Source organism: Vipera ursinii, assembly GCF_947247035.1.
Source record: "Vipera ursinii genome assembly, chromosome: 5".
Lineage (NCBI taxonomy): Eukaryota > Metazoa > Chordata > Lepidosauria > Squamata > Viperidae > Vipera > Vipera ursinii.
Window position 1 is genome coordinate 10,946,994 of NC_139518.1, and position 24,176 is coordinate 10,971,169.

The 24,176-nt window shown below is 42.7% G+C and overlaps 1 protein-coding gene across 5 annotated transcripts in view; it reads right to left on the minus strand.

Annotated features, from left to right (window-relative positions):
• The window catches only part of USP13 (ubiquitin specific peptidase 13), a 101,501-nt gene that overhangs the window by 6,234 nt on the left and 71,091 nt on the right, over positions 1-24,176 (minus strand). For 2 of the 5 annotated variants that reach the window (XM_083363916.1, XM_083363912.1), the window contains 8 exons: positions 19,301-19,426; positions 16,833-16,986; positions 16,366-16,540; positions 13,128-13,216; positions 9,787-9,909; positions 5,985-6,011; positions 3,630-3,773; positions 2,095-2,264 (listed from right to left, as the gene is read on the minus strand). In XM_083363916.1, the coding sequence (XP_083220042.1) occupies positions 2,095-2,264; positions 3,630-3,773; positions 5,985-6,011; positions 9,787-9,909; positions 13,128-13,216; positions 16,366-16,540; positions 16,833-16,986; positions 19,301-19,426 (1,008 nt within the window). The remainder of the gene's footprint in view (positions 1-2,094; positions 2,265-3,629; positions 3,774-5,984; positions 6,012-9,786; positions 9,910-13,127; positions 13,217-16,365; positions 16,541-16,832; positions 16,987-19,300; positions 19,427-24,176) is intronic. The other 3 variants (XM_083363913.1, XM_083363914.1, XM_083363915.1) reach the window with 3 other exon arrangements.

Sequence of the window (24,176 nt, forward strand, 5' to 3'; positions counted from 1 at the left end):
TATATTCTATTCTATTCTATTCTATTCTATTCTATTCTATTCTATTCTATTCTATTCCTTATATAGTAAGTAGCATCTACTGTCATTGCCAGACTGAGGGGTTTTAATTATTTAATTAATGGGGTTTTAGTTAAGTTCAGGGATTAATTTAATCTTAGTTTTAATCGTTTTTAATTGTATGTGATGTATTTTAATTTTTAATTTTCCCTGTAAACCGCCCTGAGTCCTACGGGAATAGGGCGGTATATAAATTTAAATAAATAAATAAATAAATTGCCTTCCCATGTCTGATACATCCCAGAAGAGTAGCTGTGCATGCAAGTATATACTTCGATGATTTGCGTTAAAGCAACAAAAAATTTGTAACATTTTTTAAAGCTAGCATAAGTTGCTTTACCCTTTAGGCTCTCTGCTCCACTAACATCTTGTCAATATAAACTATGAGGATTTCAGTGATTTTTTTTATAATTTCAAGCAGTGTAAAACAACTAGAACATAAGCGAAACAGAACAAATGAGCACAACTAGACTACAGATGCTGTTGAACTACAACCCCCAGCATGCCCTAGGGCTGTTTAAATCTGGAGGGCTTTATCTAGAGGTGCAATAATACTTGTCTGTCTTACTTAATAACCTGCATTCTCAGTGTGACTCTTAGATAGTCTTGCTATAGCAGTTCCCTAATTCTCAAGGAGAGTCCAGCAAAATATACTGCTTAAACAATACATGTACTCCTCGACCACAATCAAGCTCAAAATTTATGTTGCCAAGCAAGACATTTGTTAAGTGAAGTTTGCCCCTTTTTACAACCTTTCTGCCACAGCTGTTAAGTGAACCACTGCAATGGCTAAGTCAGTAACATCGTTGTTAAGTGTATTTGGCTTCCCCATTGACTTTGCTTGTCAGACAGTCACAAAAATTAACCATGTGACCCCAGGACACTGAAACCATCATAAAGATGAACCAGTTGCCAAGCATCCAAATTTTGATCAGGTGACCATGGGGATGCTGCAGCAGTCATTAGTGTGAAAAACAATCATAAGTCACTTGATTCCATGTTGTTGTAACTTCGAACACTCACTTGGCAAGTGGTTGTAAACTGAGGACTACCTATACTTTCGTCTGCTCTCTTCCAAGAGGGCCATCATCAATTTAATGATGATTAAATAAATCTAACTCATACTCTTCCTTTAACGAATTTGCCGCTTCTTGATTAAAGGTTTTTTTTAATTAGTTTATAATATAAAAGAGCCTTGGTGGAGCAGTGGGCTAATGCCTCCTTAAGTAACACCAGCTGCCTGCAATTAGTGCAGGTTCGAGTCCCACCAGGCTCAAGGTTGACTCAGCCTTCCATCCTTCCGAGGTAGGTAAAATGAGGACCCAGATTGTTGGGGGCAATAAGCTGACTTTGTAATAATGCCGCTTGGGGTGTGTGTGAAAGCCCTAATAAGCAGGCATATACGTAGAATGAAGGCTATTGCTAAGCACATTGATTTGTGCTTCTTAGATTGTAAGCCGCCCTGAGTCTTCGGAGAAGGGCGGGATATAAATGGGATTAAAAAAAAATATAAAACCAAAAAAGAAAATAGTAGGAAAAATAGGCGTGAGAAAAGTGTAGGGAAAAGGGGGAAAAGGGAAAAAAAAGGCATTGACTTCCAAATTCTAAGTAGAAACAAAAGTGTGTGTGTGTGTGTGTGTGTGTATGTCTGTATGTATATGTATATGTATGTATGTATATATATATATATATATATATATATATATATATATATATATATATATATATATATATATATATATATATATATATATATATATATATATATATATATTTGTTTTCTGAGGTTGTTTTCTGAGGTTTTCGCGGGTGTTTGTATGTAGATCTTTGGTCATTCGGGTTTTTTCCCACGTAGAATTGGAGGTATCAGGGCAACGTTTCGAAGAAATCTCATCCGTCATCCTCAGGCTGGTGACTTCAGCTTCGTTCTTCTGGGAGAACGAAGCTGAAGTCACCAGCCTGAAGATGACGGATGAGATTTCGTCAAAATGTTTTTGGGCTACCAATAAATCCCAAATAATTTTCAGGAAAACTCACTGTTGCCCGTAGTGCCTGAAGAGCTACATTCCGCTGAAATCCCATAGAGGAAATTATGGCTACCATCTCTTCTGGAGGCTGATTATCCAACCCAGGAAGACCTCCTGATCCTCCCGTTCGGGGAAAGGCCGTTCCCCCATAGCCAGGGATGGGTAAAGGCTCTGCAAAATCTGGAATAAAATGGAAGGCATTCTTTAATTCATCTCTGTGGGGGTTTTCAGTCATCCAGGTCATGGTTGTCCCAAAGATGCTTTTTCGAGAGACAACTGGACTTTCTTTGTTTTTCCTTGAAGACATTTCGCTTCTCATCCAAGAAGCTTCTTCGGTTCTGAACTGAAGAAACTGAAGAAGCTTCTTGGAAATTGAAGAAACTGAAGATGCAGAACATCTTCAAGGAAAAACAAAGAAAGTTCAGTTGCCTCTTGAAAAAGCACCTTTGGGATATTCATTCATTCGTTCGTTCGTTTGTTTGTACGTACGTATATATCCATGGCCTTTCCCATTCATAGTTGCTACTCTTTTCAGGAAGGTTCGTGTCAAGATCTTTGGCCTAATCTACTGGATGGTTTTTCTAAAGGACCTTTGTTTGTAACAGTGCAAAACAGGAGACTATTTCCGGCTTGGTGGACCACGGGGGGCGGGGGGGGGGGGCACAGAGGGAATGGTTTTGTGAAAGCAATGGGCACATGCACAGCTCCATTTACACAAGCAGTGGGTGCGCATGCACGCTGCTCACACAAACCTCCTGCACAAGCACATTCGCCCACCACACGCACAAATGGAGCCGTGCGCACTTACTCATGGCTCTGAAAGGGCCACAGCCTGGTACCAGGCCGTGACCCAGGGGTTGGGGACTCCTGTTGTAAAGGAATCGAGTTTTGTTTCTAACTTAGTAGAAATGCACTTCTTCCCGAGAAGCACAAATATATTTGTTTACAATTGCACAAAATAAAGTAAAAAATCCAAATAGCAGACCTGGTTGTCCCAAAAATACTTCATAGAATTAGACTCGAGTAGAGTAGAGTAGAGTAGAGTAGAGTAGAGTAGAGTAGAGTAGGAATAGAGTAGAGTAGGAATAGAGTAGAATATAGAATAGAATCAATACAGTCTTTGAAGATTTTCGCGTAGCATGCAAGAATGGAGGACTTATTTTGGAAAGAAGTGTTACATGTATATAAAATTATTGTTCTTAACAATAAAATAACCTGTAGTAAAATATATAGCAATTGCTCAACCTGTACTTTCATGATGTATCCTCAGGATATTTTTACCAATAGAAGATATGTGCAGTTTTGGCACTAGAATACAACAGAATAACAGAGTTGGAAGGGACCTTGGAGGTCTTCTAGTCGAACCCCCTGCAATAAGACTTTCTTGGGGTTTTTTTCTTTGAAAATGTTTTACTTCTCATCCAAGAAACTTCTTCAGTTCTGATACTTTTAAAGAAAAACCAAGAAAGTCCAGTTGCCTTTTGGAGAAAGCACCTTTGGGACAACCATGACCTGGATGATTGAGAATCTCCATAGACACCAGACCTGGTTCTTCCATGTGTGCAATGATCCAGTTGAACGCCACCTCGGCACCCATGTTGCCAGTGTAGTACACGGCCTTTCGGCATGCTTCCAATGGAAACCCCATCTCTGCTAGCTGCATCACGGAGGATTCATCAAAATCTGGGGCTGAGAGAGAGGACATGCCAGGTGAAAAATGGAACTCATCCTTTCCCAGTCAATCATCCTGGCTGCTTTTATCACCCAAGACACAAAGACTGCAATTGGCATCAAACTGTGACTCTGCAAAACATTGTAATCGATTTCTTAGTGCAAATGTTGTAGCCTTCGCTTGCCGCTGTTTAAAAAAAAATCATAACCACTGGAGACAGCATCCAATGGAGGTGCAAATTAGAACACAGAAATTGCTCAGAGTGTTCTCCATTCCTTCCCATCTCTTGTACAAAGAACAGCAGGCTGGGTTCAGATCTTCAGTTTTTGCAGCGATCAGTATAGGAACCGAACACCAAAAGGAAGAGCTCTGCAAATTTTTGCAACAGTCTTTGTGCTGTTTGAAGAATAGCAACGTCAGCACTGAGTGCCGATCTAAATCACGCCTCAAAGCAAAAGTGACAAAAGTTATTAGGCTCTACAAACATCAGCTGAAGCCTTGGCTGTTCTCCATGCAAAACAGTTCCCAAAGCTAAGCTACCCCAGGTTTTTTTTTTTATTCTGCATTTTAAAGGTCACACATATTGATGGAGCTCCTGAACTGAAACCATCAGCCAGTGCAAGCATAAATGATAAAATGAAGCAACGCTCTCAGGCTTCAGCTGGTTTAAGTAACGGTTGGATCACAAATACAATTAATCATCTAGGGGAGTCTGCAGTTATGCACAAAGACAAAATTATGCTGCAGTATCAGAGAATTTCGATCTCTGTTCTGTTCACACTTTTAAAGTTTCTAGTTCTCATTAATGTAAAGCTAGATGTGGATGCCTGAACCAAAATTGATATTATTCCTCCCCTCTGTCCCCATTTCTCTCTTTAATGCTGCGGTGACTATTGATTCAGAAGATCTTGCTTTCTACTGATCTGCAAGCATCTCTGATAATATTCTTTTGGTAAAGAGTGAAGCAAAAAAAAAGTTTAAATAATGCAAATTTTCTGGTAGACTTTCTGAACAGCAAAGAAAAATGACAACTGTGGATCTTCAACTTTTGCCAAATTCCTCTGTTGTGAAATCAGGAAATGTCCCAGACTTGCTTTTAATACAGGTAGTCCTTGACCTATGATGTTATCTGAGCCCAGAATTTTGACCAGAAGCTAACAAAAAATGGTGAAAATTGTTGTCACGTGACTGTGTGTGTACGCCTGCGCACGCACGTGTGTATACATACATATGCATGGCCGTTGTAAGTTCAAAACTGGGTCCTGAATAGCTTTTGAAAAGTCTGCCACAACTTCACTAGGCAAAGATGAGCTTGTGATTTATACTTTTGATGATTAGATAGGTTTATAGAAAGAATATTATGATGTAACCTTAGAAATATTAAATATATATTTGTACTTATAACTGTTATGAAGAATATCAGAAGTCTCTTAGAAGAGAAGAGAATGACACAGTTAGAAGAGACCTTGGAGGTCATCTAGTCCAATGCCCTCTTCAGGCAGGAAAACCGATACTATTCCAGAGAAATGATTGTCCAGTCTCTTCTTTTCTTCCATTTTTTTTTCTTTTCTTGCATGTTTTATTTATATCCCGCCTTTATCATTTTTATAAATAATCCAAGGTGGAGAACATACCCAATACTTCTTCCTTCTCCTATTTTCCTCACAACAACAACCCTGTGAGGTGAGTTGGACTCGGTGAGAATGGCTGGTCCAAAGTTACCTAGCCAGCTTTCATGTCTAAAGCAGAGTTCACAATCCCTTAGTTTCTAGCTGGTGTCTTAACCACTAGACCAAATTTTATTTCTTCCTTTGCCTTTCTTTTACTTACTTTACATTAGTTGGTGTTAGGAGGAACAAAATCATGAAAGAGCCTGTTGCCATCATATCTAAGTTTCGAAGGAGCAGTTGATTAGCAATTGGAAACAGAACACTGATCCCTTGGATTAATCAGCAAATCTCTTGGGTTGAAAAATTAATAAAAACAATAGTCAAATCGACTATGAGAACATGGAATAATCCAAGATAGGGAACAGCTTTCTCCAGTGCATTAAGATTCCTTCCGATATCTCAACGCAGACCCAGGACAGGTGGAAAGTTATGGAGGAGAAGAGCACAGTTAAACCAAGAGCGCTCGTGCAGCCTGTATAAGCTTCTGCAAGTCGCAGCAAGTAAGCTCAGCCTTCTCAAACAAAAATAAAACCAACATAAAAGTAATGGGATACATACGCTCCATGAAATGGTTCATCATGCCATCTGAAAGTCAAGAAAGTAAGTTAAGGGAGACCAAAGGATTTTGGAGGGGCAGGAAAATGGAAACTGGCCACTTCTGCATTTGATATAAATACTAGATCATCACCTATAACTTTAAAAAAAACAGGTTTTTTGTGGTCCTACCCCAGTCTGGTACCCCCAGGCCTGCCATCAGCAAAGTCATTAGCTTTTCCATTTTGGAAGTGGTAAGAATTCTAACCTAAACCAGCCAGAGAGGGGGGAAAAAATACACTAGGAAGCCCAAATGAACCTCTTTGACCTTTAGGCAGAATTTAATTTTGTTTTGAGTCCACACCTTTTCTGTCCACACCTCTTCTGCAGAAACTTTTCTTCTGAGGAGCTACAAGTAATGCATTACACCCCCTTAATGTATCTGTTTGAATTCCAACCCTGAGCCATTGTGTTTGCGGACAATCCATGAATGGCACACACCTTCCTTGCTTCAGAGTGGTGGAGCTGCTATCTTTTTTTTTTTTTTTTAATTGAAAAGTTTTATAAAATACAATTTTCCTTTAAAAAAAAACCCCCCCTTCCCCCTCCCTCCTCCCCTCCCTACCTCCCCCCTATCTCCCCCCCTCCCCCTCCCCCTCCTCCCTCCCCTACCTCCCCCCCTCCACTTCCCCTCCTCCCCCCTCCCCCCCCCCCCGACTTCCCAGAGCAAAATACAAGGTATATATCTAAAAGGCAATCATAAACAATCATATACTAACAATTATAAACTCTAAAATCCATCACTCTCTAGCTTGTATATAGTAAACCAATCCTTAATAATACTAAATATATATAAAAAACTAAAATAAAAAAACTAGCATCATTCCCATCTATGTTCTTCCACAATTCACTATTACCTTAACATATTCTCATTTGCACATTAATAAATAGTTACACAAATTAACCCACATTAACCCACAAAACTTTCTTCCTCTTCCTCTGTAGTAAGTTGTCCATTAATTCCAATTTTAAAAAAAAAAAATCTATTACCATACATAGCATCCCAAAACTTTTTTTTTTTTTAAAAAACACAACTACCACTTAACTATAAATATTTTGTGGAAGTTCCATAGATTTCTACTGGTCTTATTTTTTTTTCTTTTTTGAGCGTTTTAAGGCAGCACGCGTCACCCTCTGTTCTCTAAGATCATCCAAAAGAGTTGCAGCTTGAACTCCTCCTGTACCCTTCTCATCTATCTGTGCATCTTCATCCTCTTGATGTTCTCCTTCTCCAGATCCCTCTGCAGCTTCCAGAAGTGTTGATGGGGTTACTTCCAAGACATTATTATAAAAATCATGCGCTTGCTTCACATTACTCAAACAGTATCTTTTGCCATCATACATGAAGCTCAACCCAACTGGGATCTCCCATCTGAACCTTATATCTCTTTGCTTGAGCTCTTGCACAAGAAATATAAAATCCTTCCTTCTCTTTAAAATCTTTGGAGGAATTTCTTTTAAAACCAAAACTTGTTGACCAGCAATCACAACTTTGGTATCGTAGGCAGCTTGTATAACTTCATCTCTAATTTCCCTTTTTACAAAATAAACCACCACATCTCTAGGCAACTTTCTCTGTTTAGCAATCCACGAATTCACACGGAACACTTTGTCCATACCTTGTTTTAATTCAGATGCTGGATGGTTCAATACTCCCTCAAAAGCCTCAGAAACCAGCTGCTTTAAATCTTCCTTAATATTCTCTTTTAGGCCTCTAATTCTCACAGCAAACTGCATCTGGTAAAATTGGGCCAAGCTCTGTTCACTGTCAATTTTGTCTTTTAAATCTTCAATTTCCAATACTTTTGCTTCTAATAAAGCATTCTTTTGAATCAAGTCTTGCACTTGATCATCCAGCACCTCCACACATTTAGCAACTTTTTGCACTGAGGACAAAATGTCTACCTTCATTTCTCTAAGTTTCTGTTCCATCCTTTCTTCCATTCTCTGCTCCAATTTCTCCAATTTCTCCTCCATCTGTAGAAATTTAACACCCATTGACTCCAAAATTAACTGGGTATGTTTTTCAAGATCCTTCGATGTCAATACATCAGGAGAATGCAACGCCTGCAGCAATGATTGTTGTTGCACCGGAGAATTTCCAGCACTCCGAAAAGTTCTAGGGGGAGGTTTCGCCGCCATCTTTTACTTACAATTGTGACGCACTTTCACTTTAAGTTTTAAGCAAAGTCCATCAAGCTTGAGAGTAAAATAAAATCTTCTTCATCTCTTCATCTTTCCCTCTTGTACTGCTCTGCCTGCTCTTTCCCTTTCATAGTCTCTCCTTCAAGCAGGGATGGTCGCAGACGCCTGGCTCTGCTCCATAAAGTCCGGAGCAGAGACGCTGGTCAGCTGGGAGCAGCCCAGGCTACGGGGGAGTTCAATCCTTCGGCCGCCCAAGCTCCAAGCTCAGGCGGCCCCGGCGAACTCAACCCCCACCTGGGGGCTCACCCCCTCCTCTTCTCCCAAGGAGGGGGCTTCAGATTCGCCCGAACAGCTGATCGGCGCTGTTTCGGGCGAAAAAACACCAGCTGAGCCGCGGGCAGCCCGGGAAGGCTCCCTCCGTCGCCGCGGAGCCACCGGAAGTCGTGGAGCTGCTATCTTATGTCAAACCCTCCTACTAGAGGTTCCGTGATGCTACCCGCCTCCCTCCAGACAAGAGGCTACCGCAGGGGTCTTCAAACTTGGCAACTTTAAGACTTGTGGACTTCAACTCCCAGAATTCCTCAGCGGAATTCTGGGAGTTGAAGTCCACAAGTCTTAAAGTTGCCAAGTTTGAAGACCCCCTGGGCTACAGTATATCAGGAATTACTGAGTCTGTCATTTGTCCCTCAGTTAACTGTCTGGTTGGGCGCAGCAATCAAACAGGACAAGTACGGATTTCAAGGGATAGTTAGGACAGCAGAAAGAACAACTGCAATCACTCTGTTTTCTATTGATGAACTGGAAAGAGGGCTGAGAAAATAAATGCAGTCCCCTCACATCCTGGACATTTCAATTCTTCCCCTTAGGACGCTGCTATAGGGCACTGCATGCCGAAACAACTAGACACAAAGACAGTTTTTTTCCCCCCGTGCCATCACTCTGCTGAACACTTCATTCCCACAGCACTGTCTTAAGCCTAACGATATTTACCCTTATAAGAGGCTGCATTGCTATTATGCTTCTCATCTTCTTCTTCTCCTCATCTTTCCCACTATCTTCTCCTATTGGTACCTTATGATTATTGATTGTAACTATGATTTGTGATCTATGACCTGTCACTTGGTTGTTTGTATGTATACTGAGAGCTTATGCACTGGAGACAAATTCCTTGCGTGTCCAATCACACTTGGCCAATAAAGAATTCTAGATTCTTTGTGGTTTTACACATTAACTGACCACCAGGATGCAGGATAATTATCTTGTTGTTCTTTGAATAGATTTCTTCAACTTTGGTTCATGACTTCCCTTTCTTTTGACCTCCAGCCTGCTCCAGTTCAATCACAGCTTCAACCTAAAATGGACACAGCGCATGCCAAATCCACCAAAGTAAGCATGACCAATAGATCTCCATTTACACCAGAGAACCAGGTCTTGATTCCATCACTGCCTGCTTCTCTTGCAAACAAGACTCCCAATGATCATGTTGTAGCTTGGCATCCATGAAGATGGTCCATGCGAACAGGAAAGGATGCGAAATGACAAGGGAACAAAAAGAATATCAACTAACAGTTGTGGTGGAGAATGGTGTGGAGGTAGGAATCCTCATGGTAGTAGGCAGTACCTTTGGGGTCATCAGGAATGATCACAGGTGGAGAGATGTCTGGAAGTTCCTCCTCTCCTGGCTGAAGGCCTGTTGCTCGGAGGTGACTGATGTCCAGTAGATCTGGCATGTCTATAGAAACATCTGTAAGCAAAAAGGACAAATGGGAAATGAATTAAATTATTTGGAAATCATCCTAACTGTGAAACTATAGACAGTCTATAACAAAGAAGGAAGAACAGGAACAACGAAACTGTCAGACCTGCCTCAGCCTGAACCTCTAAGTACTATAAGAAAGATCCTTAACTCCATTTATTAAGAAAGGTATAGTTTACTAAAAATCAAGTGAATTACACTAAAGCATAGCCAGTGTCATGGTTCCAATAGACCAGACCAGAAGAAATAAGAACTCTGAGGCAATTGCTTTCCTCGAAGAACAATTTTAATTACATAATGTCAGCCCGAACAAAGGTAAAACCAAGGCTGAAAGTTACCCCACCCCACCCCCACCCCAAAAAGAGTTGACCTCCCCACCCAGTAATGTGTCATAAATCACAATACCCAATTAACACCTTCGGAGGGCTTCCTAATGGTAGCTCCAGCCCGCCAAACATTTAGACTGCTCGACCTTGGTTCCCACAAGAAAGTTCTTGTTTTGACTAACTAAAAGAATGCATCTCCCTCCTCCCATTGCTGTTGTGGCAGACAAAAAGGAAAGAAACATGGCCGTGTTCAGAGCATTTCAAGGTTTGACAGCCAGAACTGAAAACTGTGCATCCCCAAGTCTAACTTCTCCCTCCCTTAGTTGCCTCCCATCCCTGGGCACCCATGTCCAATCAAGTTCAAACAATATGTTTTTAGAATGGTCACTTCAGGCATAGGTTTGGTATGCAGCTGCTTTCCGTTCCTTGAAGCAGATCTTGGAGAGATTGTTTCCCTGGAAGTATCCATCCTCCCATCCAGCCCTCCACTCCACCCCCCAGAGTTCAGGGCAGTCGATACTAATAATAATAACAATATAAAGTTGGAAGGGACCTTGGAGGTCAACTAGTCCAACCCCCTGCTCAGGCAGGAAACCCTATACCATTTCAGGCAAATGGCTGTCCAGTCTCTTCTTAAAAACCTCCAGTGTTGGAGCATTCACCACCTCTGGAGGCAGGTTGTTCCACTGGTTAATTGTTCTAACTGTCAGGAAGTTTCTCCTTAGTTCTAGGTTGCTTCTCTCCTTGACTAGTTTCCATCTGTTGCTTCTTGTCCTGCTTTCAGGTGCTTTGGAGAATAGCTTGACTCCCTCTTCTTTGTGGTAGCCCCTGAGATATTGGAACACTGCTATCATGTCACCCCTCACCCTTCTCTTCATTAAACTACACATACCCAATTCCAGCAACCGTTCCCTATATATTTTAGCCTCCAGCCCCCTAATCATCTTGGTTGCTCTTCTCTGTACCCTTTCTAGAGTCTCGACATCTTTTTTACATCGTGGTGACCAAAACTGGATGCAGTATTCCAGGTGTGGCCTTACCAAAGCATTGTAAAGTGGTATTAGTACTTCACTTGATCTTGATTCTATCCCTCTGTTAATGCAGCCTAGCACTGTGTTGGCTTTTTTGGCAGCTGCAGCACACTGCTGGCTCATATTGAAGTGATTGTCTACTAAGACTCCGAGATCCCTCTCACAGTTACTACTATTGAGCAAGGTACCACCTATACTATACCTATGCATTTGATTTTTCCTGCCTAAATGTAGAACCTTACTTTTTTCACCACTGAATTTCATTTTGTTAGATAGTGCCCAGTGTTCGAGTCTGTCCAGATCCTTCTGTATCTTAAGCCTATCTTCTGGAGTATTGGCTATTCCTGCCAGCTTGGTTTTGAAAGGCAAGCGTGAGGTGGCAGCTACAGAAACGCTACAAACCTATCCAGAAAGAATTCTTACAATCTATTAACTTGGGCCAAAGTCATGGCGAAATAAAGGTGCATAATGCAAGGAAGAAAGGTATTCTGCTTAGCTTTGGGAAAAGCATATTCCAGTGCATGGGGCCACTACAAAAAAAAAGGCCCACCACCACTTAACTCAAGCTTCTGTAATGCCATAAACAAATTAGTTTAGGGCCCTCTTACTTATTTATTTCTATTTATATGACCTCCCACATCAACCTCATAACTTTGGCTGGGAAACAGCATTTGAAATCATGAAATAGCAATCGTATCTCTATAAATAGAATATTGGCAGCTAGGTAAATAACGGTCACCATAGCCATCCCGTGGGCTCTGTCATATCCTTTCCATTCACCATCACAATCAAAGTTGAGCTAACGCAGACAAGGATAAGTAAATACGACAAAACAAAAAAAAGTAAAGGGTAAGCTAATAGATACAAGGGTAAGTACAGGGACTCTTGTTTGAAAAAGTGGGTGGAATGGAGGACCCACGAGGCCCCTTCGAACTCTGTTATTCTGTTAATTCTTTCTATGATCGTGTGTATCCATCCCATCAAACCCAAATAAAATTCAGAGTGGTGTAGGATCTCCTGCCATGGACAGAGTGTTGGACTAGAAGACCTCCAAGTTCCCTTCCCTTCCAATCCTATTATTCTATATTCTAAGTTTCACAAAGTTCCTCATATCGCATCCCACCAGGCTCAAGGTTGACTCAGCCTTCCATCCTTCCGAGGTAGGTAAAATGAGGACCCAGATTGTTGGGGGCAATTAAGCTGACTTTGTAATAATGCCGCTTGGGGTGTGTGTGAAAGCCCTAATAAGCAGGCATATACATAGAATGAAGGCTACTGCTAAGCTTGTAAGCCGCCCTGAGTCTTCGGAGAAGGCCGGGATATAAATGGAATTAAAATAAAAAATAAAAATAAAAATATGAATCAGAATATGTTGAAATGTGGCAGTCAGAATCTATTTCTGTAGAAAATAGTCATTTGATTCTTTGGGGTGGGAAAATTAACAATTCAATTATTTTTAAAGTGCCTTGGACTTGTAATATTCCCAGGTCATCACCAAACTGAGTTGTTGTTTTTTTAAAAAAAAAACATTTTCCAGTATTAACACAACAGAGAAAAGAGGAAATTCCTTGGCTGTCCCAAAGGAGCTTTTTCCAAAAGACAACTGGACTTTCTTGCTTTTTCTTTGAAAATGTTCTCATCCACGAAGCATCCATGAACCAGTTACCTTTTGGAAAAAGCACCTTTGCGACAACCGTCACCTGGATGATTGAGAAACTCAACGATTGAGTTTCTTGGCTATTCTCTGCAGGATAAAAGAAACTTTGCCCTTAAGCAGCCTTGGAGTAGATAAACCTTACAAACGAACACAAGGCAATTCAATACGGAAGACAGCAGTCAAAATACATACCAAGCTTCTTAGGGATCCAGTCAAGACCAAAAGTAAATTTCTTTATCTGAACCACCAGGTATTCAGGAAAGGAAGCAAAGAGAGACGTTCTGGAAGTGTAAAGCAATTCCAGGTGAAATTAGAAGATCCAAAACTCAAGATCAGAACCTTCATCATTTTAACAGAAGAGCTGAACTGCTCTTAATGGATCATACACAAGAGCCCGCCCCATTCCTACTCTTTTCTACGGCAGCCAGCCAGATACGTCTGGAAAACAATGAAATACGGGGTAGTTCTCATTTAGCAACTGCCTCATTTAGCAACCACTTGCAATTACAACAGTGATTTAAAAAAAAGAAGTAACTTTATGGCCAGTCCTCCCATTGCAATCGTGGCAGGTCTGTAAAGCAAAGGAAAGCTGAAGTCAGATTATAAACACAGCTGGGATTTCACTTAGCATTTATTAATTGAATTGCCACTCCAAACTGTCACCGCTAGAGCAAGATCCCTCTCCCAATGCTTCTCCACCATCTGGTAAGAGTAACCCTTATCTTATTTTTTTTAACCAGATGGCTAAGCCAAAGTAACAGTGTCAGGGTGCTATCAGATTTAATAAATATATAATGTATAAGGGTCCTGGCAGACTTTTGTAAGTAAATGCATTTATTTATGGATTTCCTATCTCAGAAGACACAAAGAGTAGGGGGGGGAAGGATAATGGAAGTTTACCGTATTTTCCGGCATATAAGACGACTTTTTAACCCATGAAAATCTTCTCAAAAGTTGGGGGTCGTCTTATACGCCCAGTCGTCTTATACGCCGGAAAATACTATTCACCTCTCTGATCTTTTCTCTTTTCTGCTGGACAGCGGGATCGCTGGGTGAATGGAGGTAGGCGATGGCGACCCGTGGTTAAGCGGCCGATGGCGAACGGGTGATGGAGGGCAAACTCTCGTCAGCTCCTGGGGTGGCTACTGCAGTCGCAGCCGTTGCTCTCTGTAGGACTGGCCATGCTGGCGCTTCCAATGCTGGCTGTCAGGTCCCCGAAAAGAGGAGGGGCAGGCGGTCCCCAGAGGCGCGCTGCTCGACAGTAGGAAGGGAGCACCTTTGCTCCTGCCGAGGCACTGCCTAACCCGCGCCGACCGGAAGAATCGCTTGCCCGGTCACGGAGTACGGAACAGCGGTACTTGGCGCCCCTCTTGTTCACAGACCATGCAGCGGCCCTCACCAGCCGGCCTCGGCATGGCCGCCCCAAGCCCTAGTGCGTCTTCCGGGCCCGCCTGGCCAACCGCCTCCTGGGCAGGGCTTGGCTCCAGACGCGGTGGCTGCTCCGTCTGCAAATGCTATCTCAAAGCCGGATAGCGCTTGGCTGTGCAGGCTGCCGAAAGGCGGGGACTCAGAGTTCCCGCGGTGGTTGAGGCTTCTGGCGTGCTGTTTGCAGAGTCTGGCCTGGAAGAGCGCGTCGTGTGAACGCAGTGTATTCCAAAGGGTGGGTGGAAGGAAAAGCCCCTTTGGGCTTCAAAAGGGTGGCTTTGTACCATTTGCATCAGACGGGGCTGAATCGGGCTTGTGTCGTACACTTGGCAACTGGCATGTAAGTATTTTCCGGCGTATAAGACGAAAAATCTTGAAAATATTCTCAAAAGTCAGGGGTCGTCTTATACGCCCAGTCGTCTTATACGCCAGAAAATACGGTATTCCCCAAGGGCAATGTTTTTTACTTGTAAATAATCTAATGGGAAGTATATCTTGGATAACTGAGGAGGCTGAAGCAACTTCTTATGAGATGGTTATCCTTGAAGCTTTTAAAAACTTAGGGGGAAAAAGGGATGTAATAAACATATAAAGAATATTGCAGAGAAGGAAGGAACTTCCTCCAAGCTCTAGAATCATGAAGGAGAATCGGGATCCATAAAAGGCAATAATTTTTCACAAATTTAAGATTTCATGGCTTTAAAAAAAAGGATAAGCCAAGTTCATGGAAGCTCTCCATAACTATCCATGTCATCTCCAAAGATCAGAATCAGCACATTTCTGAATACCAGTTTAGTTATGTTTTTAAGCACCCAGGAAGTAAGCAGCATACAAATAGAAATTGCATGTACCTATAAATAAATAAATATCCATGTAATTGCAACTAGTTGGCCAATGTGAAACTCAGTATGTCTTTGATATGGATCCAGAAAAAATTCTTCATATGTGTATCTCATCTGTCCCATCCCATAGTAGATCTTGAATGACTGAATTAACAACCAACTATACAAAGTGAAAATACAGGTAATCTTCAATTTAGGACCAGTCAAAATTATGACAGACCTCCCCCAAGGCTGCTTATGAACCAGATTTAAAGTTCCAATGGTCGCCCTACCTGGCAGTCACATGATCGTATATTAGGTGCTGGCAACCAACCCACTTTTACAGCTGTTTGCAGTGTCCCGTGGTTACCAACTGCAATTTAAGTTTGGGGGGTTTTTTTCTTCCTGGAAATTAGTGCTTTACTTCTGGTTTCCAGCAAAAGCACCCATTGCAAAAAAAATTGGTTTAACTTAATGACCACCACAAGGTTGTAAAGTTGGACACAGTCATTCGATGACCTGTTTAATGACCAGCACAACTTATATCTGTAATTCCAGGCTCAGTTATGATCATATATCAAGGACTACTGTAATATATTTAAAAAGACAAGAATACCAGAGTTGTGTATGCGAATGAGTTAGCTAATCCACAATGTATTAAATAAACAAATAAAAGCATGGATGACCATAACACTAATCACAGGGCTGAATGCCCACTCGAATAACATTGCTTTGATCTGCGTAAAAAATGTCAGCAAAAGCACAGGCAATCTACAGCTTGGGGTGGTGAGGGGAGCATACTCAATCAAGCCAATTCCGTAAAGCAATCTCACATGTAGCCCCATTTCTTTACCTCAAATACTGTTTGTTTCACTTCCTAGACAATTCTCAAGGCTGCACCTGAAAATCCTTATCAGCATAATGGGACTGACAAATGCAACTTGTCTATTCCATCATGTCTGACAGGAATGGCAGAGTCAAAAGAGGGATCAGCCTAGAATTCCTACCTAGCCACAAGCGATCTAAGTCCAACCTCCCCGGCAATCCCGCTGACCGTTCTCTAACTCTGATATTGATTGTTTGCTAGTTGACAATGTTCCTGTGCCTAGGGATGATTAGCAATAAATCGGTTTCATTGGAACCTCACGTGCGGACCTGATCTCTTGTGCCTGACCCATACTTACTTAACACCAGCAGACTTGGCTTGAAGGGCACTGCTCCAGAAGTCTTCTACATTTTCTGGTTCAGAAAAGGCCTGGAGACAAGCACTGAAAGGGATCCGTGCCCGGACCACCTCTGGTGGGGGCCTCCTTGCTCTTTCTGCTTCTCTTCTCTTCAATTCATAAGCAATCAATTCATCTAAGCAGAAGAACAAGGGACACTGAATAAACGCCATACATCTATTGGGAGTCATGCGTGGACTCGGTTGATGGCAAATGAACATGAGAAATGACTCCCCCGACAACATTTTGCATCTAAGAGCGGATGGCGTGGAATTTGGCCAAATTTCCTGACTTCACTGCTGGGTCTAGAGCAGATTGTTCATAACGCAAGGCACTCGGGCGACTGAGCTTGGACTTCCAAGGTAGGCATCCCTGAATGATATCTGAATGAGAGACAATTCGTACACGTGAGGCTCTTCCACTTTTACCTTTGTTTGTTGCCGCTTCCATTGCTACAGGCAATTGCATGATATACTCCACCCTCTCCGTGTACCGTACTTTTCTGGTCTGGCAGCACTGCGTCCGTTCTTCAACCAAGAAACGGAAGACATCGCTGGGGTTTTCTGAGCCAATCCGGTTTCTCTGAAAAGAAAACGGTGACACGTAAGCCACCATTTTGATTGGGAGTTGCCCAGAGTTGGTTATGAAATGGATGGCTACATCTACGCTTTAAATCAATCAATCAATCAATAATGGCAACAAAATAGTTGTTGACTACCCCAAGTCCTTCAGGAAAACTATTGTTGATTATCCCAGGTCATCCACGTAGGTTTTTTTTACAAGTAGAGTTTCAAGAAAAGTAATATATTGGCTTGGGGAGAGATTGCAAAACACAAACAATTCCCACGCCACCATCGCAAGCCTTAGTAAATCAGAATTAAGGCAAGTAATGAACGTCCCACAATTTCTACAACCCAGAACTCTCAAAATTCTAGCTGAGGATATTGAATTTGTTGTTTGAGACATCTCAAGGGATGTCAAGCTGTGGAAAGCTGTAATACCTTGTCAAATTGCACTTTAATGGTTCTGGAAATAGATACATTTACCTCTGGAGATACTAGATTAAGGATTTGTGCATAGAAAAAAAACAACACACAAAGGACCAGGGAAGTAAAACTTAGCTTTATATTCTCCACTGAGGGAAAAAAGCTTCAAGGATATCAGTCAGCATTTAACAGTACAGAAGTTCCCTCTGTCTCAAATGTATGCCGCTCAATTTTTCAAAAAATTATTTTGTATGAAAACCAATAAAAGTTTAATAACTTGAAAGCTTATTGATTTCAGCAAGGAACTCCAAGTGAAATCAATAAAGGTTGGAAATGTTTAATATCAGCTGGAGTATATCCTATGTTTGTGGATCATTTATCAATAAAAGGTATCCGAGGAGTCACCTCTTTATGGTTGTCTGAATTTTGTAATAAACCTGATCATATACCAGTATGAAATAAGGGCATTGGAGAATTTGGGTTGCAAACCACCCCAAGAGATTGAATATCAGAACATATCACAATCTGAAATATAGCGTAGGATTTCTTTATATCCCAAAATTGCCTACCGAACATGGTGCCCTCCCTTTTTAATTTGCCCTGTGTTTGGGGCCTAGCAAGGTATTCTAAAATACTTAACAAACACTTAACATACATACACACACACACACACACACTGAAAGATTCTGGGAGCTGAAATCCAACGAAATTGCATTATCATTAGTATCACCTGTGATTTTTTTTTAAAAATAATTTAATAATTACTCTTATCAAGTGAAGAATTGGCAAAGCTCAATTCAAAAAAGCAGGTGAAAAGAAATGAGACCACAGAGAAGACATACAAGACAGTCTATTTCAGGGGTGTCAAACTTGCACTGTCACATGACATGTCGCGACGTATCGTGACTTTTTTTGCCATTGCCGGCAATGGGGTGGGTGTGGTTTCGCTATGATACATCCGGCCCATGGGCCAGCACTTTGACACCTCTGATCTATTTAGTACCAATAGAAACGGATATTTGTAGCTAGGTGGTCCTTGTTGTTTTCTTGCAGACGTTTCAAGACCCAACTAGGTAACATAATCAGTATTAAGAGAAAGTGTGGTTTGCTCTGTTTATATACAAATAAATGTTGGTAGTAGTTCTTGGTGGTTCCTTGATTAGGCTCTTATTTAATGTTGGATTCTTTATCTGAGTTGGTAGTTCCTTGATTAGGATATTGTTTACTACCAAACTCAGACCTCACAGTCTGCCTGATTCTATTTCTGAAGGTCGAAAAATGAATTCCTTCGCTGAACTAAATCTTCCTTTCAAGAAATCTAGAATTCAAAGAGATCTTTACCGTTTTCTCCCTCAAGCGTTTACTGATTTCCTCTATGTGCTGCAAAATTTCCCAATGTCCATTCCTAACATGAGGAAACTCCTGTTAACAACTTGATGTTCAGACTGAAGCTTAGCTCAGCTCATGATAGAAGAAATAATGGTTGTGTTGAGGAGGGAAAGCACGTTCTTCACAGGAAGAACATTAAGGAAAATAAATTGCTCCTGTTACAAAATACCCTAATATCTACTATTTGAAAAAAAATAGTCAACAGAACTATACACAAAACCCAATACAGAGAGAGAGAGAGAGAGAGAGAGAGAGAGAGAGAGAGAGAGAGAGGGAATTAGTCTTCCTAATATCTACCAGTACTAAGATATCTACCAGTACCAAGTCCTTGAAATTTCTTTTAGTTGGATCCTACATGGGCTTCTACAAGAATTGAAATTCATAGATCGCCTTAACCAGAAACCTGATAGTTGGTACCACATTTATCTATAAATAAAACTTCTAAATGTTTGTGCAAGATTGGCTGGTATTATCTTTTTGCTAGCTTGTTCATGTGAAAAAAGACATTAACCTTTGCTCACCTCTATCAGGTTGATAAGGTGCAAAAAAAATTCTAGAGCATCCTGTTGCCGAACGGAGGAAAATTCGGGGTGCCCTTTGCTTACAAAAGCTTTGAACATGCGTGGAGAAATACCATTGTGCTGAGGCTGAAACAAAGCGAGAAGGAAAAGAAAAGCGGCTAAATACATTTTCAAAATATATTTCTGAATACGGCAGAAATGGTATAACTATTTTGAACCTTTATTTTTAGTATAACTCTGACCAAAAATATATACCGTATATACTTGAGTATAAGCCGAATTTTTCAGCCCACTTTTTGGGCTGAAAAAATCCACTTCGGCTTATACCCCAGTGAACAAAAAAAAGAGAACTTACCGAGGACTTGCGCGCGGCCGAGCTACTTTGCCTGACGCTGCTGGGGTCGCCCGGGCGCCTCTGCTCGCCCTCAGCAGCACCTGGCCCGGAATCACATGCGAAACAAGCCTGGCAGAGGAGCCGGAGCGGCGAGCAGAGGCGCCCGGCCCAGATCCTGCAAGGCCCGGCCGAGACGCGCCCCCAGCAGCGGAGCTGCTCCGGCTCCTCTGCCGGGCTTGTTTTGCATGTGAGCTACTTTGCCTGACGCTGAGAAGACCCGCTTGGGCACTCGGGTTGGCGTCAGTCTCCGCAGGCCCTTCTCGTTTCCAGGAACGTCAAGCGCGCTTGGCTCCCCACCCCCACGGCAGGGCAGGGCAGGGCAGAGACTTGCTCGCCCTTCTGACGGCCCTGAAGAGAAACGAAGGGCTTGCAAACTCCCCGCGAGAAGCTGGGCGTAGCGCGCGGCTGGGCGAGTGTGTGCCTGCGCGCGTATTTACGAAAGAAACGCTCCGAGAGTTCTTCTTTCTCCGCCCCCTTGGGGGGAACTCTAGCGACTGCTGTAGCCGCGCTTCTCTTCTCGGCTCCGAAAATAGGGATTTCTACTCTCTCTCTCTCTCTCCCCTCCCCACCCTGCATTCTCCTGCCTCTTCGATTGCGACAATAAAAGGGCGAAGGGTGCGCTGGTTTCTTCTTCCTTCCTCCCCCCCTCCCCTCCCCTCCCCGATTGTCAGGTGTGGCTTTGACTTTAGTTTTTGCCTACGGGGCTAGGGAGTTGCCAGTGGTGGGATCGTTTTCGGAGTTGCGTGCTTGGCCCAGAGGTGCAAACAAAATGTTTGGAAAAAGGGGGGTGAGGTGGGGTGGGGTGGAGGAAGCAGTTTGCGAAGCAGCCGAAATGGGGGTATATAGAGGATGGGAGGTTCCCACCGAGAGAGCCAGCAGAGTTGTTGTCGAAGCGCATCACACGCCTTTCCAACCACCAGAGAAGGGAGGAATAAGAAAGAAACACACACACACACACACACACACACACACACACACACACACACCAGGAAATCGAGGAAGCTTGCGTAAGATCTGAAGGAGACACGATCGTGGGAAAGGCACCGAGCGTGCCGTGGAAAAAAAAGAAAGGGTGGACTTGGGCTCAGCTGGTTTCGCAACGGGAAATGGCAAAAGATGTCGGGGTCGACAGCGTTTTTTCTTCAGCGTTTGCTTGTTCCAGGTAGAAAAAACGCTGTCGACCCCGGCATCTTTTGCGGGGATTTCCCATTTCCCGTTGCGAAACCAGCCGAGCCCAAGTCCACCTTTTCTTTTTTTTCCACGGCACGCTCGGTGCCTTTCCCACGATCGTGTCTCCTTCAGATCTTACGCAAGCTTCCTCGATTTCCTGGTGTGTGTGTGTGTGTGTGTGTGTGTGTGTTTCTTTCTTATTCCTCCCTTCTCTGGTGGTTGGAAAGGCGTGTGACGTGCTTCGACAACAACTCTGCTGGCTCTCTCGGTGGGAACCTCCCATTCTCTATATACCCCCATTTCGGCTGCTTCGCAAACTGCTTCCTCCACCCCACCTCACCCCCCTTTTTCCAAACATTTTGTTTGCACCTCTGGGCCAAGCACGCAACTCCGAAAACGATCCCACCACTGGCAACTCCCTAGCACCGTAGGCAAAAACTAAAGTCGAAGCCACACCTGATAATCGGGGAGGGGAGGGGAGGGGAGGAGGAAGGAGGAAGAAACCAGCGCACCCTTCGCCCTTTTATTGTCGCAATCGAAGAGGCAGGAGAATGCGGGGTGGGGAGGGGAGAGAGAGAGAGAGAGAGAGAGTAGAAATCCCTATTTTCGGAGCCGAGAAGAGAAGCGCGGCTACAGCAGTCGCTAGAGTTCCCCCCAAGGGGGCGGAGAAAGAAGAACTCTCGGAGCGTTTCTTTCGTAAATACGCGCGCAGGCACACACTCGCCCAGCCGCGCACTTCGCCCAGCTTCTCGCGGGGAGTTTGCAAGCCCTTCGTTTCTCTTCAGGGCCGTCAGAAGGGCGAGCAAGTCTCTGCCCTGCCCTGCCCTGCTGTGGGGGTGGGGAGCCAAGCGCGCTTGACGTTCCTGGAAACGAGAAGGGCCTGCGGAGACTGACACCAACCCGAGTGCCCAAGCGGGTCTTCTCAGTGTCAGGTAAAGTAGCTCACATGCAAAACAAGCCCGGCAGAGGAGCCGGAGCAGCTCCGCTGCTGGGGGCGCGTCTCGGTCGGGCCTTGCAGGATCTGGGCCGGGCGCCTCTGCTCGCCGCTCCGGCTCCTCTGCCAGGCTTGTTTCACGTGCGAGCTACTTTGCTGGCCGCTGCTGAGGGAAGATCTCTGGAGAGGAGCATAAGGTGAGCTGCTGCATTTCCCAGCCTCGGCTTATACTCGAGTCACTAACTTTTTCCAATTTTGGGGGGGTAAAATTAGGGGTCTCGGCTTATATTCGAGTCGGCTTATACTCAAGTATATACGGTATATATATTACTTTCATTTTATCCAAAAGGCAACTCGTTGTGCCCATATTTCAACGTGCTCTTTCCTTTCTTCATCAAGGCCATCTGCAATGGTCGTAAGTGAGAAACATGGTCATAAGTCACTTTTTCCCATGCCATTGTAACTTCAGTCACTAAATGAACTGTTGTAAGTCGAGGACTACCTGTATAGATATGAAAATCAATTATTAAAGACCAAGGTACAGGTGGTCCTTGACTTACAAGAAGAATTTGGACCAGAATTTCCCTTGCTAAGCGAGACTGTTGTTAAATCGGTCATGCCCGATTTTATGACCTTTTTTGCCATGGTTGTTAAGTGAAACACTGGTTGTTGAGTGAATCACATGGTCATTAAGCGAATCTGATATCTGACTCTGAATCTGGCTTCCCCCATTTGACTTTGTTTGTCAGAAGCCAGCTGGGAAAGTTGCAAACAGTGATTGCGTGATCCCACCCGCCCCCAAAACACCGCAACCATTGTTAATACATGCCATTTGCCCAGCCACCCATGAGACTGTGGGACGCTGTGACCGTAGTAAGTGGGAGAACTGGTCTTAAATAACTTTTTTTGGTGCTGTTGTAATTTTGAACAGTTGCTAAATAAATGATTGTAAATTCCGTTTGGCAGGGGAAATGGAGTAAATGAGTGTAGTAACCCCTAACCTCGCAGAGCAAGTAGGTGAATTGTACACTTTGGCAACAAATCTGTTAAAGGCAGAAAATGGAGAAAATTTACGTTGTGTCATTGCATCATTTTGTTTCTTGGAGACTCTTGGCTTTTGCCAGAATTGGGATAAATTTGTTTGTTTGTCCCTTCTTCTCTCATACATAACTTTTTTATGCACCCATACACACAACTACAGTGCTTAGCATGCCTCAGTCAAAGATGTATTGTTTGAAAGGTGCTATAGTATAATTATATCACAGCTGTTACCTAACAACTTCCCATCGCCCAGTGCGCTCACACAGAGAGGGCCTCCTCAGGGTACCGTCGGCTAGACAATGTCGGCTGGCGACCCCCAGGGGAAGAGCCTTCTCTGTGGGAGCGCCAGCCCTGTGGAACCAGCTCCCCCCTGAGCTTCGGATGGCCCAAGATCTCCGGTCCTTTCGCCACGGCCTCAAAACACTCCTTTTCCACCTGGCTGACCTGGACTGACAGGGGATTTTAATTATGTTTTTAATTTTTAACTCTTAATTTTTAATTTATTTTAATTTTTATTTTTATTTATTCTACAGGGGCCTTTAATTTTAATTTTTATTTCACTTCTGTATTTATTGTACGTTATTGTTGTTAGCCGCCCTGAGTCCTTCGGGAGATAGGGCGGCATATAAGTCCCAACAATAAATAAATAAATAAATATATAAATAAAATAAATAAATAAATAAATGAATGAATGAATGAATGAATGAATGAAAATTGTAATTCTCCTCTTTCAGCCCATTAATTTGATTTCTTCTTGTCTTACACTTACTCTTTAAGGAAAGCAAAGGAGATTAAAAATGAGAAACATCTATCTATCTATCTATCTATCTATCTATCTATCTATCTATCTATCATCTATCCATCCATCCATCCATCCATCCATCTATCTATCTATCTATCTATCTATCTATCTATCTATCTATCTATCTATCTATCTATTTATCTATCTATCTTAGATTCTCAGTCATCCAGGTCATAGTTATCCCAAAGGTGCTTTTTCACAAGGCAACTGGGCTTTCTTGTTTTTCTTTGAAGATGTTTCACTTCTCATCCAAGAAGCTTCTTCAGCTCTGACCATCTTCAGCTCCCCACCATCCAGTCAGAGCTGAAGAAGCTTCTTGGATAAGAAGCGAAATGTCTTCAAAGAAAAATAAGAAAGTCCAGTTGGCTCCTGAAAAAGCATCTTTGAGATACCTAATCTATCCTTCCTTCCTTCCTTTTCTTTCTTTTTCTTTTCTTTTCTTTTTCTTTCTTTTTCTTTTCTTAACTATTCTTTCTCCAAATTTTCTACCCTAACTCCTTAAGGGGGACAAATATGCCATTATGGTCAAGTTACC